Source organism: Hypanus sabinus, chromosome 7 (genome assembly GCF_030144855.1).
Source record: "Hypanus sabinus isolate sHypSab1 chromosome 7, sHypSab1.hap1, whole genome shotgun sequence".
Classification (NCBI taxonomy): domain Eukaryota; kingdom Metazoa; phylum Chordata; class Chondrichthyes; order Myliobatiformes; family Dasyatidae; genus Hypanus; species Hypanus sabinus.
This window is the reverse complement of record NC_082712.1, coordinates 90,553,344-90,569,857: the sequence shown is the minus strand read 5'-3', so window position 1 is coordinate 90,569,857 and position 16,514 is coordinate 90,553,344. Positions and strand designations below refer to the sequence as shown.

At 48.4% G+C, this 16,514-nt stretch overlaps 1 protein-coding gene across 1 annotated transcript in view; it reads right to left on the bottom strand.

The window, feature by feature from the left end:
* Window positions 1–328: 328 nt before the first annotated feature.
* The window catches only part of LOC132397499 (complement C1s subcomponent-like), an 83,969-nt gene continuing 67,783 nt past the window's right edge, over window positions 329–16,514 (bottom strand). The window contains exons 5-10 of the mRNA XM_059976328.1: window positions 10,887–11,091; window positions 9,339–9,516; window positions 7,227–7,358; window positions 6,065–6,202; window positions 4,223–4,297; window positions 329–1,782 (exon numbers count right to left, since the gene is read on the bottom strand). Coding sequence (XP_059832311.1) covers window positions 1,070–1,782; window positions 4,223–4,297; window positions 6,065–6,202; window positions 7,227–7,358; window positions 9,339–9,516; window positions 10,887–11,091 — 1,441 coding nt within the window. The 3' untranslated portion in view covers window positions 329–1,069. The remainder of the gene's footprint in view (window positions 1,783–4,222; window positions 4,298–6,064; window positions 6,203–7,226; window positions 7,359–9,338; window positions 9,517–10,886; window positions 11,092–16,514) is intronic.

The window sequence follows — 16,514 nt, the reverse complement described above, 5'->3', positions numbered from 1 at the left end:
GCACAACAGCGCCTCTTTCACATCAGATGGTTGAGGAAGTTTGGTAAGGGCTCCCAAATACTTTCTACCGGGGCACAATTGAGAGCATCCTGACTGGCTGCATCACTGCCTGGTACGGGAACTGTACTTCCCTCAATCGCAGGACTCTGCAGAGAGTGGTGCAGACAGCCCATTGCATCTGTGGATATGAACTTCCCACCATTCAGGACAATTACAGAGAAGGGTGTGTAAAAAGGGCCTGTAGGATCATTGGGGGCCTGAGTCACCCCAACCACAAACTGTTCCAGCTGCTACCATCCGGGAAATGGTACCGCAGCATAAAAGCCAGGACCAACAGGCTCCGGGACAGCTTCTTCCACCAGGCCATCAGACCAATTAATTCACACTGATCCAATTGTATTTCTAAGTTATATTGACTGTCTGGTTGTACATACTATTTATTACAAATTGCACATGTAGACACAGACGTAACGTAAAGATTCTTACTCCTTGTGTATGTGAAAGGTGTATGTAATAAAGTCAATTCAATCGATTAGAGATCAAGGTAAAAGAACCCTGGTGATCATAATATGATTGCATTCACCCTGAAATGTGAGAGGGAGAAACTAAAGTCAGATATATCAGTATTACAATGGAGCAAAGGGAATTACAGAGGCATGAGAGAGTAGTTGGCCAGAATTGATTGGAAAAGGAGGGAGCGACAATGGCTGGAATTTATAGACGCATTTCGGAAGGCACGAGGTATGTACGTTCCAAAGGGGAAGAAATATTCTAAAGGAAAGATGACACAGCCGTGGCTAACAAGAAAAGTCAAAGCCAACGTAAAAGCTAAAGAGAGGGCATATAATAGAGCAAAATTTGGTGGGAAGTTAAAGGATTGGGAAGTTTTCGAATACATAAGGCAACTCAAAAGACATTATGAAGGCAAACTGGAATACTAAAGTAAGCTAGACAGTAACAGTAGGGAAAATACGTTAAGTTTCTTCACATACATAGTGTAAAAGAGAGGCGAGGCTGGATATTGCAGGGCTGGAAAACAATGCTGGAGAGGTAGAGTCTCCTAGGAATACTAGGGTCCCATAATACTCTCGATCCACTCCAGGTGATTCCTGACGCTGGTGTAGACACCGTACTCCCCGCACTTCTGACCCCAGGACACGACGCCGGCGGTGAAGTAGATGTCGTAGTGCAAGGGGTCCTTGAAGACGAGGGCTCCCCCTCCGTCACCCGTGCACGCATCTGCTCCTCCCCCGGTCCCGGCGCAAATCACGGTTGGGGTGAGTGGGAGGGGCGCCGAGGCTTCCTGGCAGTTATTCCGCTCCACCACCGGCACCGGGGCGAACATTAGCACCTCGCTCTGAGAGAAGTGCTCCGTCTCCCCGAAGCCGGAGACCAGGCCCACTGTTCCCACCTCCACCTCGTCCCGGGGCAGGCAGATAGGAGACATGGTCGGGCCCATCCTCACCTTCTCCCGCAGCCTCACCAGTGCGATGTTGTGGCCGACAGGCGATTTAGCGTAGCCCGGGTGGACGTGGACCTCCACCCCTTCCAATGCTGTCCAGCCGGCCGCAGAGCTCCGGTCCGTTGCCCCGGCGAACATCCGCGGCCTGAGCTCGCCTTGCACACAGGAGGCGCTGCTTAGTACCCAGGCATCGGAGAGAAGCGCCCCGCCGCACACCCGGTTCTCGAAGTACACCTGCCAGGGGAAGTTCCCGTCCCGGGCAGGAGCTCCGCCGAAGATCCGCTGTATCAACAGGGGCGGACGTTGTGGTTTTCCGCAGACTTGGGACCAAGAGGAAAGACAACAGTCAGAGAAGATGTAAAGGCAGATTAGGACCGTAAGACATAGCAGTAGGATTATAGGACATTCCGCACATCGAGTCCTTTCCAGTGTTCATGTGCCCCTCATCATTCTATGCACCTGAATAAGGTCACCCCCATTCTCCTAGAATCAATTGAATAAGCTCCCAACCTCTGTTCAACCTCTCTCCGTAACAGTTCCTCGTGTCCTGGCGACATCCTGTTAAATCCTCTCTCTTACAGCGGGGTGACCAGAGCAGAACACAATATTCCAAATGAACCCTCACCAATGCCTTGCAGAACCGCAACATAACTTCCCACCTTCCGCACTTAACGCCCCGACTGACGGAGGGTACCAGCAGTGAGTGCGGCTCCATCTACATTGACACCACGGCGAAGAAAACCCACCAGCACCTCTACTTCCTCAGAAGGCTGGGGAACGCTGAAATGTTCCCGATGGGCTTCACCCCCTTTTATCAACTGCGCCACAAAAAGCATCCTATCCGGATGCTTAACGGCTCGGTAGGGCAACTGCTCTGCCCGTGACCACAGGAAACTACAGAGAGTAGTGCACACAGCTCAGCAAATCACAGAAGCCAGCCTCCCCTCCAGGGGATTTGTTGCAGTTGTACAAGACATTGGTGAAGGTGCATTTGGAATATTGAACTCAAATTGGTCAAGGACAGTGGAAGTAGGAAAAACAGATGTCTTTGCTCTTGCCGTGTACTTGAAGAAGATAGAGGTGGCCATTTTGTGAGACTGTCCTTGCAGCCCCCATTTTGTGAATTACTTGATGAACTGGTTCCTGCTCTGGGATAATCTAATCAGAGCAATTGAACTTAAGGAGTCTCTGCTATTGATCTGCTAAACCTGAGACCATTCTCAGATAAGCTGTTTACTGTGTACAATGGCAGATTTGGAGAAGTATTCTCAGTAACTCAGCCCAGTTTGACTGGTTTAAACCACAGTTAAAAAGAACAAAAGAAGTCACCTAAGGCATAAAGTTGTGTAGCCCTTGGACTACATCCAATGGGAATCTGACAGCTGACTGGTGAAACACTACATTTGAACTGATAAGGGAAGAGCAGGGGGCTTCAAACATGAAGCTGTGAGAACACCGGAGACTAACTATCTCGAGGAAGAACCCTGTGTCAGGGGTTGGGAGAAAATGGATCAAGTGTATGGCCAACCTGGGATACTCTGTATCAGTGCTATAAATTGGAGAAGTGGTCTGAGTGAGTATTGGTACAGAGGGAATAGAAGAATTCATGTTTTAAGTTGTTGCCCCACGATCAACTTCTTTACGTTGTGTTTGTGCAGAGACAATGAAGTGTGTAGTTGCATAGTGAATTGCCTAACGTAGATCAGTTGATGATTGGTCAACAGTATGTTAGATGTACACATGATAGATAAATAAACCTGAATCTGAATCAATATAAGCATTGATGCTGTTGTTACCAATTCCTTACCCGACTGTTAAATTGTTCATTCACCAATTGCTTCTCGGCCTCAGTGAGAGTTGGATGCTTGATATATAACTCTTCCCATTCATATCTCTTGACTGATGCAATCTCCTCTCTCTCCCAATTAGCCAGGCTTTGTCCCAGTTTGGGTGCTGTATCACTCAGGGATCTCATTGTAGAGCTGTATCAGTTGGGCCTACCCCCCCCCCCCATTCTGACCTGTGACTCTGCACACCCCAAAGGTCCCTCAGGAAATCCAGGTCACATGGGCAGTCTAAGCTCATCTATTCATGTAACCACAGAGGAAAGAATTAAAATAGAGCTACAGCTTAGCCAGCTGTCAATTTTTCTAAGAGTTCTGAATATTCCTGATAACTACCCCAAATTTTTAAAAGTGAATCAAAAATCTTTAGAAAAATTAATACTATTACAAACTAATTACAAGCATGAAATCCACATTAAATGATTTAAGATACCATAGCATACACAGTTAACTTATGAACATATAGCTCACTGTAACCATTTGTTTCATCCTGGGCCAGAACAGGCTAATGGATTTTCTAGCTGGCCTGAGACTATAGAGTCAGCTACTAGTTCCTGGTTTAATGCTCAGTGGTTAATGACATGAGGAATTGTCAGGAATACAGCAGAGCGAAGGGGGGTTTGTCGTTTTATATTTTGTGTTTTCTCACTTGTTTTTTTGCAGTTTGTGCAATTTGTTTTTTTTTCTTGTGTTAGGTGTTTGGCATTTTGCTTTGAACAGGTTCCATCGTGTTTCTTTGTTTCATGGCTGTCTGCAGGAAGACGAATCTCAGGGTTGGATACTCATACATAATTTCATATTAAAAGTACTTTGAACTTCGGGGGTTTCAGTCTGGGAATGTGGGTAAATGTTAGTGTTTTGCTACAGTCCTAGAGCAGTTGCTCACCCCAAGAATGTGGACGAGATGTTCGCTCACCTGGTTTACAACTTGGGAGGGTCTCACCCACCACACTATTCATCCACTTCCCATTGTCTCGGCAGGAGTATTTCCCTGTGCGAATAAGGAGGTTAAATCAGGGAAAGAGAGAGTCAAAACCTCCCATCTGAAATCGCGTGTGCGCGCGCATGTGCAGTGGAGGTTTGGTGATTTTTTGTGTGTGTGTGTGCGTGAAGGGTTTGTATGGTGTGAGGGAGAGTTCGTGGTTGTGTGCGAGTGTGTGTATGGAGGGATTGTGTGATGGGGCATGTGAGGAAGGAAGTTTATGATTTTTGTGTGTACACACGTGCATAAGATCGCGCGTGGGAGAGGGTGAGGGATTGAGTGGGAGCGTGGCTATGGATACTTCGTGTGATGAAGTGCTTGCGTGAGGAAGTTTATGATTGTGTGTGCACGCATGTGTGTGTGTGCGTGTGAGACAGTGTGTGTGAGTGTGAAGGGTTACACCATAAGACATAGGAGGAGAATTAGGCCATTCAGCCCATCGAGTCTGCTCCATTATTCCATCATGGCTGATCACGGATCACACTCAACCCCACCCACCTGCTTTCTCTTCATATCCTTTGATGTCCTGACCAATCAGGAAACAATCAACATCCACCTTAAATATATGCATGGACTTGAGCTCCACCGCAGTCTGTCAGAGCATTCCACAGATCTACTACGCTCTGGCTTAAAAAAATCCTTCGTACCTCTGTCCTAAAGGGTGGCCCCACAATTTGAGGCTGTGCCCTCTAGTTCTGGATTCCCCCACCATAGGAATCATCCTCTCCATATCCACCCTATCTAGTCCTTTCAACATTCGCTAGGTTTCAATGAGGCCCACCCCACATTCTACTAAATTCCAGTGAGTACAGGCCCAAAGCTGTCAAACGCTCCTCATATGTTAACCCTTTCATTCCTGGAATCATCCTGATGAACCTCCTCTGGGCTGACTCTAACGATAACACATCAACAATTTCCCTCTGTATTCCATCTGCCACATTTTTGCCTAGTCTTCCAATTTGTCAGTCCTACTTCAGTCGCATTGCTTCCGCAGCACCAGTTACCCCTCCACCTACCTTCGTATCATCCACAGTTTTGACCCACCCAAGAATCCCCTCATAACCACAGATCTATTTAGAATGTATAAATAGCCTATCTGACATTAGTGTAATTAATCCTTAATTAATGTTTCAGCGATCTAAAATCCATTTCAATAGATACGGGTCAAATTTGACCCGGAACGGCCTCAATGTACATTAATTCTTAATTAATATTTTAGAGATATAAAATCCATTTTAATAGATATGGGTCAAATTTACCCGGAACAGCCTCAATATACTAAAATTTGTAGCACCTATACGAAAGTATTAAATTTTTAAATATTTTCATATTTGCGCATTTTAGGTCAAATTTCGTCTAAAAATGGCATTTAGGGTGTTTTTACTGCTGTCAAATGTCAAAACGGGTCAAATTTGACCCGAACAGTATGTAAGGGGCGCGCGCGTGTGTGTATGTGTGTGCGTGTTCCCGTGTCTGTGAGTGTTCATTTATGTATGTATGTTCCGGTGTTCGTGTGTTCCTCTCAGTGTGTGCATGCATTCTTGTACCCATGTGCTTATGGCCCGTGTTTGTGTGTTCCTTCAGTTTGTGTATGTGTTCTTGAGCCTGTGTTTATTGTATGAGTTCCCATGTTTTTGCAGAGCGTAGTCCAGGCCCTTCACCTCCTCGGACACCCCCACCACCACCGGCTGTCCTCCGTCCGCTGACCACCCCCTCCGCCTAGTGCTCCACAACTGAACAGCGTCCGTATGTTTCTCTCGACGTCCAGTGTCTCACCATCGGCACCGCCCACCATTGTATAATAAGTTTGGCGGCATCTGTAGCTGACGACGGAGCCAGCGCGGGTCCCAGCTTCACCGTCCAGGTATTCATAGCTGCCATTCTCAATGTCCTCGGGGACACCACATTGTGTGACTGCAAGGGAAGCAATGAGTGACATCAGATCGGCGAGGGAACAGCGTTCTACAAACCGAGCCAAGTCTTCCTGCTGAATGTGTGTGTGAGTGTGTGTGTGTGTGTGTGTGTGCATGAGAGAGAGAGAAGAGGCTGTTGCTCTCTACGTGTGTGTGTGTTTGAGAGTGAAGAAGCTGTGTTGTCTCTGTGTGTGAGACTGAGAGAGGGAGATAAAGAGGCTGTATTGTAGTCTGCGTGTGCGTGAGAGAGAGCAGGAGCTGTGTTGCAGTATATGTGTGTGTGTGTGTGTGTGTGTGTGTGTGTGTGTGTGTGTGTGTGCGAGAGAGAGAAATATAGTGTGTGTGTGTAAAAGAGAGCGAAAGATAGTATGTGTGTGAGTGTGTGAGTGTGTGTGTGTGTGTGTGTGTGTGTGTACGTATGCGCGTGTGTCTGTGATTGTGAGAGGGTCAGTGTGTGTATGAGTGTTCAACACTGATTTCTCGAACTTCCCGTAATTGCTCCCCCTCCCCTTCACCATTCCTATTTCCCTCTCTCACTTATCTCTTTATCTGCTCATCACCTCGCTCTGGTGCTCCTCCCCCTTCCCTTTCGTCCATAGTCTTCTATCTTGTCCAATCACATCCCCCCCTTCTCCAGCCCTTTTTCACGAATCAGCTTCCCAGCACTTTACTTCACCGCTCCGGGTTTCATCTCTCACCTACCACCTTGTACTTCTTCCTCCTCTCCCCTCACTTTCTTGCTCTGAATTCTCCTTTTTTTTCCCAGTCCTGAAGAGGGTCTCGGCCCGAAACGTCAACTGCTTTCTCTTTCCCAGAGATGCTGCCTGTCCTGTGTGTGCGTCTGTGTATGAGCATGCCTGTGTCTTGTGAGCGTATCGGGAACTCCTGTTACAGTGAGGACTCTTGCAGCACTCCGCGGATTGTCGGAATGGCCCATCCCAGTAATCAGAGACATCATTACGAAATTCCCATTATCGTTCACTGAGACCCTCATTCTCCCCGCCCCAGAACTCAGGGCTTATCACCTTGGCAGGTCTTTCCGTCACTGTGGAGACTGTATCCTCGGCGGCAGTAACAGCGGTAACCTCCGATGTAATTGTGACAGAAGTGTTGACAGGGTGCCTGTCCTTCCCAGCGGACACCGCACTCATCGACATCTGAGAACAGGAGACGCAAGAACTGGACATTCGGGTCGGACACTGGCCCTCGATTCCATCCATCGGGATCACGGAGGATATTTAATAAGGAGGCGGGGAGGCTTTTGGAAGCTCGGAAAGCTGACGGCAACGGGGTGCCAGCCGAGAAGAGACGAGGTCTGGCATTGACGGTGAGACGACATGGAGGGGCCAAGTAGTGATGGTGGGTTAAAATGAAGGTGGTAAGTATTGATTTTATTTATCTATTTATTGAGTTACAGCGTGGAATAGGTCCTTCCCGGTCTTTGAGCCACGCCACCTAGCAATCCCCTGATTTAACCCTGGCCTAATCACGGGATAATTTACAGTGACCAATTAACCCACCGACTGGTACATCTCTGGACTGTGACGGGAAACTGAAGCACCTGGAAGAAACCCAGGTGTTCACGGGGAGAATGTAGGAAGTCCTTACAGGAATTGAACCCGGGCTAACCACTACACTGCTGTGCCTCGACGTGGGAGCATCAAATATTGTTGGCGGGACAAGATGGAGAAGCCAAGTATTGATGGGGGACAAAATGTAGGGGCCAGGCATTGATGGCAGTACAAGATGGAGGTGGCAGGGGATCTATTCCTACTCCTTTTGTCTTAAATTCAAGAAGACGTTCCTGCACCACCTTCGCAAGATCAGCTGAGGACTAACAGGAAACGGTGGTTCTACTAGTGATAGGGACATCCTAAAATTGAAGGCATATGCTGACTATCCTCTGAATGAAACCGTTACCCCTCTGATTCCTATCTACCTTCCCTCACCTTAATGCCCTCGGGTTCTCGATGTGCAGTGGTATGCATTCACTCTATATCTACCCCACACGGACTTCTCTGAAGAAATTGCCCTAATCTCAGCTCACATGGCGTTCCCTAGGTTATAGACTTTCGGGGTAGAAGAAACCACCTCTTAGAATCCGCCATTCTCTGCTCCTGGGGAATTTTACACGCTCCAGCGAGATCTCATCCCAGTTCTTGAAATCATGGGAACATGATGAAGTATTCTTCTAATGTGGATTGTTTGACAGAGAATCAATAAATTAAAAATTACTTCTTGGCAAACAACCAGAGCTTCAAAAAGCAAATTACACCCAGTGGCCACTTCATTGGGCACCTCCTGTCTTCCGTTTCAGTAGCCCATCCATTTCAAGGGTTGACGTTTGGGCGTTTAGTGACAAATAATGGTGTGAAAAACACACAAAAAACATCCATTGAGCGTCAGTTCCATGGGAGAACACTTACTCAGTTACTCGGAGCCGGACAGTTCCAGCAACTTGTTACTGAGCGGGGTCAGAGGAGAATGGCCACACAGTTGTTGTTCAGACCAAAATTCAGAAAGGGGAAGAAACACGATCGAAGTGACTTTGGCCGTGGAATGATTGTTGGTGCCAGACAGCGTGGTGTGACTACCACAGGAACTACTGCTCTTCAAGGATCTTCACGCACTACAGTCACTAGAGTTTACAGAAAATGGCGCGACAAACAATAAACATCCAGTGAGAGACAGTGTGAGGGAAAAAACGCCGTGTTAATGACAGGGTTCAGAGGAGAATGGCCAGACTGGTTCAAGCTGACAGTAACTCAATACAACAGTGACGTGCAGAAGAGCATCTCTGATCGCACAACACACCGAACCTTGAAGTGGGTGGGCGACAGCAGCAGAAGACCACGAATAGACATTCAGCGGCCTCTTTATTAGGCACAGGAGGTGGCTGATAAGATATTTGCATCATTGAGCGGAAGTAGAGGTGTACCTAATAAAGTGGCCACTGAGAGTATGTCCTGGGGGCAGAACGGGTCATTCGATCTGTTAACACCCAGAGGTTTAACTCTCTCCAGCACTGAACTCCAATGTAGACTGGTTCATGTTCGCCCGGTCTCCGGTCTCCATGTGACTTGTTCACAGCCACGGCGAGGGAGATAAGTCGCTCTCCCGCACCCGTCAGCACTTACCCACGGCCTCGTAAGAGATGAAGAATCCGCGCCGGCTCTCCCGACTGGCGGAGTGGCTGCGCACTCGGAGCCGGACGGTGTGCCGGTCAGTGCCGGACGCGCTCGGCGATGGCTGGTGGAAGCGGCTCGACGTCGTGTTCCCGCAGAACCTGCCCAGGCGCTCCCTGTCTGCGTACACCTGCCGAGGGAGAGCGGGACATGGGCAGTGACTTCCAGAGCACCTAACCCACTCCCCGCCCTCTCTAGGCTAACCCGCCGTACTGAAACCACCCGGAGCGGTGCAATTTGGCTCGGGAACAGGCCCTTCCGTCCATATCATTCAAGATCCCTACTTGTTACTGAGAGGAGAATGGCCGCACAGTTGTTGTTCAGAGCAAACTTCAGAATGGGGAAGAAACACGATCTAAGTGACTTCGGCTCGTCGGATTTGCCTACATTTGCCCCATATCTCTGTAAGCCACTCTGTAGCGGTCCATGGCATGAAGAAATTGGGAACCCCTGCTCTAAACCTTCCCTCTCCACCCACCTGTCTTTGTAAAGATACATAAGATGCCGTGTATCTCTTAACTTGCCTGCCTCAACTTCTTCCACTTTCTCATCCACGTACCTGAATAAATGCCCATTGAGACTTTAAGGCAGGGGCAGAATTAGCCACTTTAGCCCATCGAGTCTGTTCCGCCATTCTATCCCTCTCAACCCCATTCTCCCCGTATCCTTTGTCGCCCTGACTAGGAAACAATCTGTCAACCTCTGCTTTAAGTACATCCAATGACTTTCAGTCTATACCCAATATACCCAGCGTAGGTATTTACCCCACACTGTCAGTTCGTTCCACGTAGCCGCCAACCAACCAAGTCGGAGCGTGAGTGGAGAAGTGGGGTAGGGTTTGGACGGAGGGCAGAGGGTAAGGGATGAAAGGTAAAGGGAGAACGGGGGTGGGTCATGTAGGTTGGAGGAGTCCTGGGGGAGGAGGAGGCGTCGGAGAGTGTGAGGTAGGGCGAGGGAGGCCTGGGAGGGGTGGAGGGTAACGCGGGAGAGGCGTGGGGAGGGCGAGGTAGCCTCAGGGAGAGAGAGGCCTAGAGAAGGACGAGGTAGGGTGGGGGAGGGTGAGGTATGGAGGCGTGGGGTGGGCGAGGTAGGATGGGAGATGCCTGAGGGAGGGTGAAGAAGGGTGGGGGAGGCCTTGAAGAAGGTGTAATGGGCGAGAGAGATGGTAATGTATGGTGGGGGAGGCCTAGGGCAGTGTAAGGTAGGGTGGGGCGGGAGAGGGGTGGTGAAATCGGGTGGAATTGAGGAGAGGGGTGAGGTGGAGGTTGGGGATGGTGAGGAATGGTGGGGAAGTCTGAGCATGGGTGGGGTGATAGATGAAGGGGTGTAGGAGGTTGCGAGAAGGTCGGGAAACTGAGGCAGGATGGGAGAAGCGAGGAATGGTGAGGAAGAGGAGGCCGGAGAGGAAGAAGGTGAGGCAGAAATCCTCAATATAATTTTTCTCCTCGGAACCCCGACACCCCACCACCACCGAGACTCAGGTGACGGTCCAGGAAGTACCTCCACGTAGTTGTGCCGACACGGGGACGATCGCTCGGAGTCGTAGTGTTGCAACCGGAGTCTGAGGCCGAAGCCTGGGGACACCGCCACCTCCCAGCTCAGCCGTTCGTCCGGATGGTAGTTGGGCAGGCGGATCTCACCAAAGAGCCCCGGGTCGTCTGACCCTGACACAGGGGGAGAGAGCGCGATCAGCACCAGGAAGGTCCTGGGAGGAGAGGACAGAGGGTGAGTGAGCCGAGGTCACGTGCAGAGAAACAGCGCACGGAAACAGGCCCCGGCCGCTCTGACCATCGTCCCATTCCCACCCGCACCCCCAAGATCTTGCAGCGGCCGATTAACTCACCGACCCCCGTATGTTGTTGGGATGCGGAAAACCATCTGGCGGGGAAAGTGGAGATTCCGGATTCGACTGGAATCAACAAGGAATGCTTGACAACTGTGGCAGGGTTTGAATGCCATAATTACCCACAAAGTTAGATCTTGCGATATAGGGGATAGAATAACTCCGCTTCCAGATTAGCGCAATGCCTTCAACTCTCGTCTTGACCACACCCCCGTGTCAACCTAATAATCCTTTAGTCAAGAGATCGGATCCAAGGAAAGCATCTGGTCTGGATGGAGTACCTGGCCGAGTACTGAAGCCCTGGTGTATTCACGGATATCTTCAACCTCCCGTTCCTGCAGGGTGTGATACCCATCTGCATCAAATAAGCTTCAACCAAACCGTTGCCCAAGAAGAACCTAGTAACCTGCCTCAATGGTTATCTACAGTGATGAGGTATTCTGAGAGGCTGTGTGAGTGGAGACTTGGATCGGATGCAACATGTCAGATGCCATCTCATTGGCTCGTCATCTAACCCTGGAACATCCGGACCATGCCTGTGATAATAAACTTGATTCTGATTCTGACAGCAAAGATGCATGCATCAGGCTACTCTATTGATTACAGCTCAGCGTGTAATGCCATCATCCCTCCAAAGCTAATCAGCAAACTCACAAGACCTGGGCCTCAGTACCCTCCTTGTGCAGTCGGGTCCGGGATTTCCTCACTTGTAGACCCCAGTCAGTTCGGATCGGCAAAAAAAAAAACCGGATCTCCTCCACAATCTCCATCATCACGGGAACACCACAGGGATGTGTGTTTAGCCCACTGCTCGACTCGCTTTACGCCTATGACTGTGTGGCTAGGTTCAGCTCCAACACCAGATAAAAGTTTGCAGATGACACCACTGTTGTGGGCAAGGTCAAAGGTAGCGATGAATCAGCACACAGGAAAGAAATTAGAAAAATTGACAGAGTGGTGTACCAGCGACAACCTCTCACCCATGTCAATAAGGAACTGACTGTAGACGCAAGGAGGGAGAGCTCCGTGAGCCAGTAAACATTGGAAGAACGGAGGTGGAGAGGGTCAGTAACTTTAAATACCTGCGTGTCACTATTTCAGAGGACCGGTCCTGGACCCATCATATAAATATAATTTTGCAAAATAAAAAAGCACGACAGCGACTCTAGTTCCTCAGGAGTCTGCGCAGATTGGGCATGACAACAAAAACCTTGGCGAACTTGTGTAGGTGTGTGGTGGGAAGGCTGCATTGCGGCCTGGTGCGGGAACACCGATGCCTTTGAGTGGGAAATCCTGCCAAAGGTAGTGGATTCGGCCCAGTACATCGCGAGCAAAACTCTGCCAGCTGTTGAGCACATCTACATGAAACACTGCCGCAAGGAAACAACATCCGTCATCAAAGATCCCCACCACCCAGGTCACGTTACTTTCTCGCTGCTCCCGTCAGGTAGAAGGTACACGTGCTTCGGGGCCAAGAACAGTTACCACCCTTCAGCACAAGAGGATAACTACACTCATGCGAATTCTGGTGTTCACACAACCGATGGTCTCACCTCAAGAACTCTGTATCTCGTTATTTCATGCTCGTTATTTATTGCTAATTATTTATCTTTGCAGTCGCACAGTTTGTTGTCCATTGATCCTGCTTACAGTTACCGTTCGATAGATTTGATAAGAAAGCCCGCAGAAAAACAATCTCAGGGTTGTTTGTAGTGACATGTCTGTACTCGGATAATAAATTTTACTTTGAACTTTGAGGAAACTGGAGGGTCTGGACCAGGGGAAACCCACATGGTCACAAGAAGAACGTACAAATTATATAGGAACACACGCACACACACACACACACACACACACACACACACACACACACACACACACACACACACACACGCACGCACACACGCACGCACACACACCCACACGCGCACACGCACGCACACACACCCACACGCGCACACGCACACACACACACACACACACACACACACTCAGACACACACACACACACGCACGCACACACGCACGCACACACACCCACACGCGCACACGCACACGCACACACACACACACACGCGCACACGCACACACACACACACACACACACACACACACACACACACACACACACACTCAGACACACAGACACACACACACGCACACACGCACACACACACACACACACACACACACACACACACACACACACACACACACACACACACTCAGACACACAGACACACACACACGCACACACGCACACACACACACACACACACACACACACACACTCAGACACACAGACACACACACACGCACACACGCACACACACACGCACACACGCACACACACACGCACACACACACACACACACACACACACACACACTCAGACACACAGACACACACGCGCGCGCACGTTTAGAATTGAACTGGCTGGAACTATGTGTTATCTGCTCTACCCACTTTGTCACTGGGCTGATATGGAAAATCGAATTTAACCCAGTAGAAATAAATAAAACACAAAAACACACTAATGTCTCTATCTCCTCAGGAGTGTAAGGAAGTTCAGCAAGTCTCTAACGACCCTCACGAATCAGAATCAGAATGAGAATCAGGCATATCACTGGTATATGTCATGAATGTTTTTGTTATGCGGCAGCAGTACGTTACAATACATAATAAAAGCTGTAAATTATCGTAAGTAATCTATATCTTTCTATCTACACACATATACAGAGAGAGAGAGAGAGAGAGGAGGGTTATATTAAATAAATAGTGCAAAAAGGAGAGAAAAGATAGTGAGGTAGTGTTACAAACACGAGAAAGTCTGCAGATGCTGGAAATCCAGAGCAACACATGCAAAACGCTGGAGGAACACAGCAGATCAAACAGCACTTATGGAAAAGAATAAACAGTCGATTAGAGTAGTGCACCTCTGCAGCAATCCCAGGGGGTCTCGCACTTAATTCTACACCCATGTCTTATGACGTTTGAGGCATCGCTCATTGAAGGTATCCTGCATGCTGGGAAGGCTACTTCTAATGATAGAGTTGATTGAGTTCACAACTTTCTGAAGCTTCTCATCTTCCTGTGCAGTGTCACCCCATACCAGACGGTGATGCAGCCAGTTAGGATGCTCTCCGTGGTACAACTGTAGAAATCTGCGAGTGTCTTTGGTGACATACCAAATCTCCTCAAACTCCTAATGAAATGCAATCGCTGTCGTGCTTTCTTTGTAACTGGATCAATATGATAGGCCCAGGGTAGATCCCCAGAGATGTTAACGCCCAGGAACTTGAAATTGCTCACCCTTTTAATAGATTTGCATATATGCTAATTTTTATAGATGAACCATCCTGTCCGGATGTTTCAGAGTTCGGCAACTGCTCTGCGCGGGACTGCAAGAGAATTATGGACATTGCATCAAGGAAATCAGCTTCTCTTGTAGAATGCAGAATGATCAATCGCATAAACAGGCCCTTCGGCCTTCAATGCCTGTGCTGACCGTGATCCTGAATTAAATGCAATCTCTTCTGCCTGCACATGCTCCATATCCCTCCATCCCCTGCATATTTACATCTCTAACAGTCTCTGAAACCCCACTACTGTATCTGCTTCCACCATCATCACTGGCAGCCTCTTCCAGACACCCATCACTGTGTGAAAGAAAATTTGCGTAGGGACATCTCAACTTTCCCTCTCAACTTTAATTTTAATTGAGATACAGCATGGAATAGGCACTTCCGACCCTACGAACCACGCCGCTTGGCGACCCCTCAATTTAACCCTTGCCTAGTCACGGGGCAGTTTACACTGAGCAGTTAACCTATCAGCTTTGCATTGTGGGAGGGAACCGGAGTACCTGAGGGAAAACCACGTTGTCATGGGACAGTGTACAGTCAGCAGCGGGTACGGACCCCAAAGCGTTGTGCTAACCACCATGCTGCTGTGCCACCCCAACTTTCATGCCTTCCAAAGTTTGTGATTTCTACTACTGGGAAAAAGTTTGACTCTCTACCCAATCTCTGCCTCACATAGTCTTAGAAACTTCTCTATGGTCTCACCTCAGCCTCCGACATTCCAGAGAAAACAAACCGAGGTTGTCCAAGTTCCCTTTGTAGCTAATACTCTATTCTAGACAACATCCTGCTGAACCTCTTCCACATCCTCAAGAGCAGGGTCAGGTTTATGTTCACTGACATAGGCCATGAAATGTATTGTTTTAATGACATACATGACGGGGATAACTTCACCAGCCCCATCACAGAAATGTTCCCACAACCTATGGAGTCACTTTCAAGGACTCTTCGCTTCATGTTCTCGATATTTTATTATTATTATTATTATTATTATTATTATTATTATTTCTTTCGCATTGTATTTGCTCAGATGGTCACACTGGTTGAACGCCCAAGTTGCCGCAGTCTCTCTTTGATTCCATTATGGTTATTATTCTCTTACGAATTTAATGCGTATGCCCACAAGAAAATGAATCTCAGTATTGTAGGTTGTGACATAAATGTACTTCGATAATAAATTTAGTTTGAACTTTCAACTTTAGAATACATTATCTTACACATAAAATTAAGCAGTGCAAAACGAGAGCGAAAACATCGAGGTAGTGTCGATGGGTTCATGAGCCTTTCCTGAAATATTAAGTGTGTTTCATCAGGCTCCAGAACCTCCTCCCTGGTGGTAGTGATGAGAAGAGGGCATGACCTGGATTGTGGGGATCCTTAATTTTGGATGAGGCCCAGAAGAAGGCAATGGCAAACCACTTCTGTGGGAAAAAGTTGCCAACAACAAATATGGTCATAAAGACCATGATCGCCCACGTCGTAAGGCAAGGTACATAACCAACCCGCGAGTGTGGTCAAAGATGAATACCCCCAAAGAAAGTTTTACAAACCAGCTATACAGATCATGAGCATCGGACTGGAAGGCACAGGAGCAGAATTAGGCTTGGCTGCTCTGCCATTCCATCATGGCTGCTTCATTATCCCTCTCATCCTCATTCTCCTGCCTTCTCCCCATAACTGGTGACATCCTTACTAATCAAAAACCCTTTAAATCTACCCAATGCCATTACATCAGTGCATTGAGGCAGTGCAAGGGAAAAAAATTACAGAATGTTACAGATACTGAGAAACTGCTGTTCAGGCAGACAGTAAGGTGTAGGGACCATCATAAACACATAAGAGAGAATGCAGGTGCTGGAAATCGGGAGCAGCGCATAGAAAAATGCTAGAGGAACTCAGCAAGTTATGCTGCGTCTGTGGAGC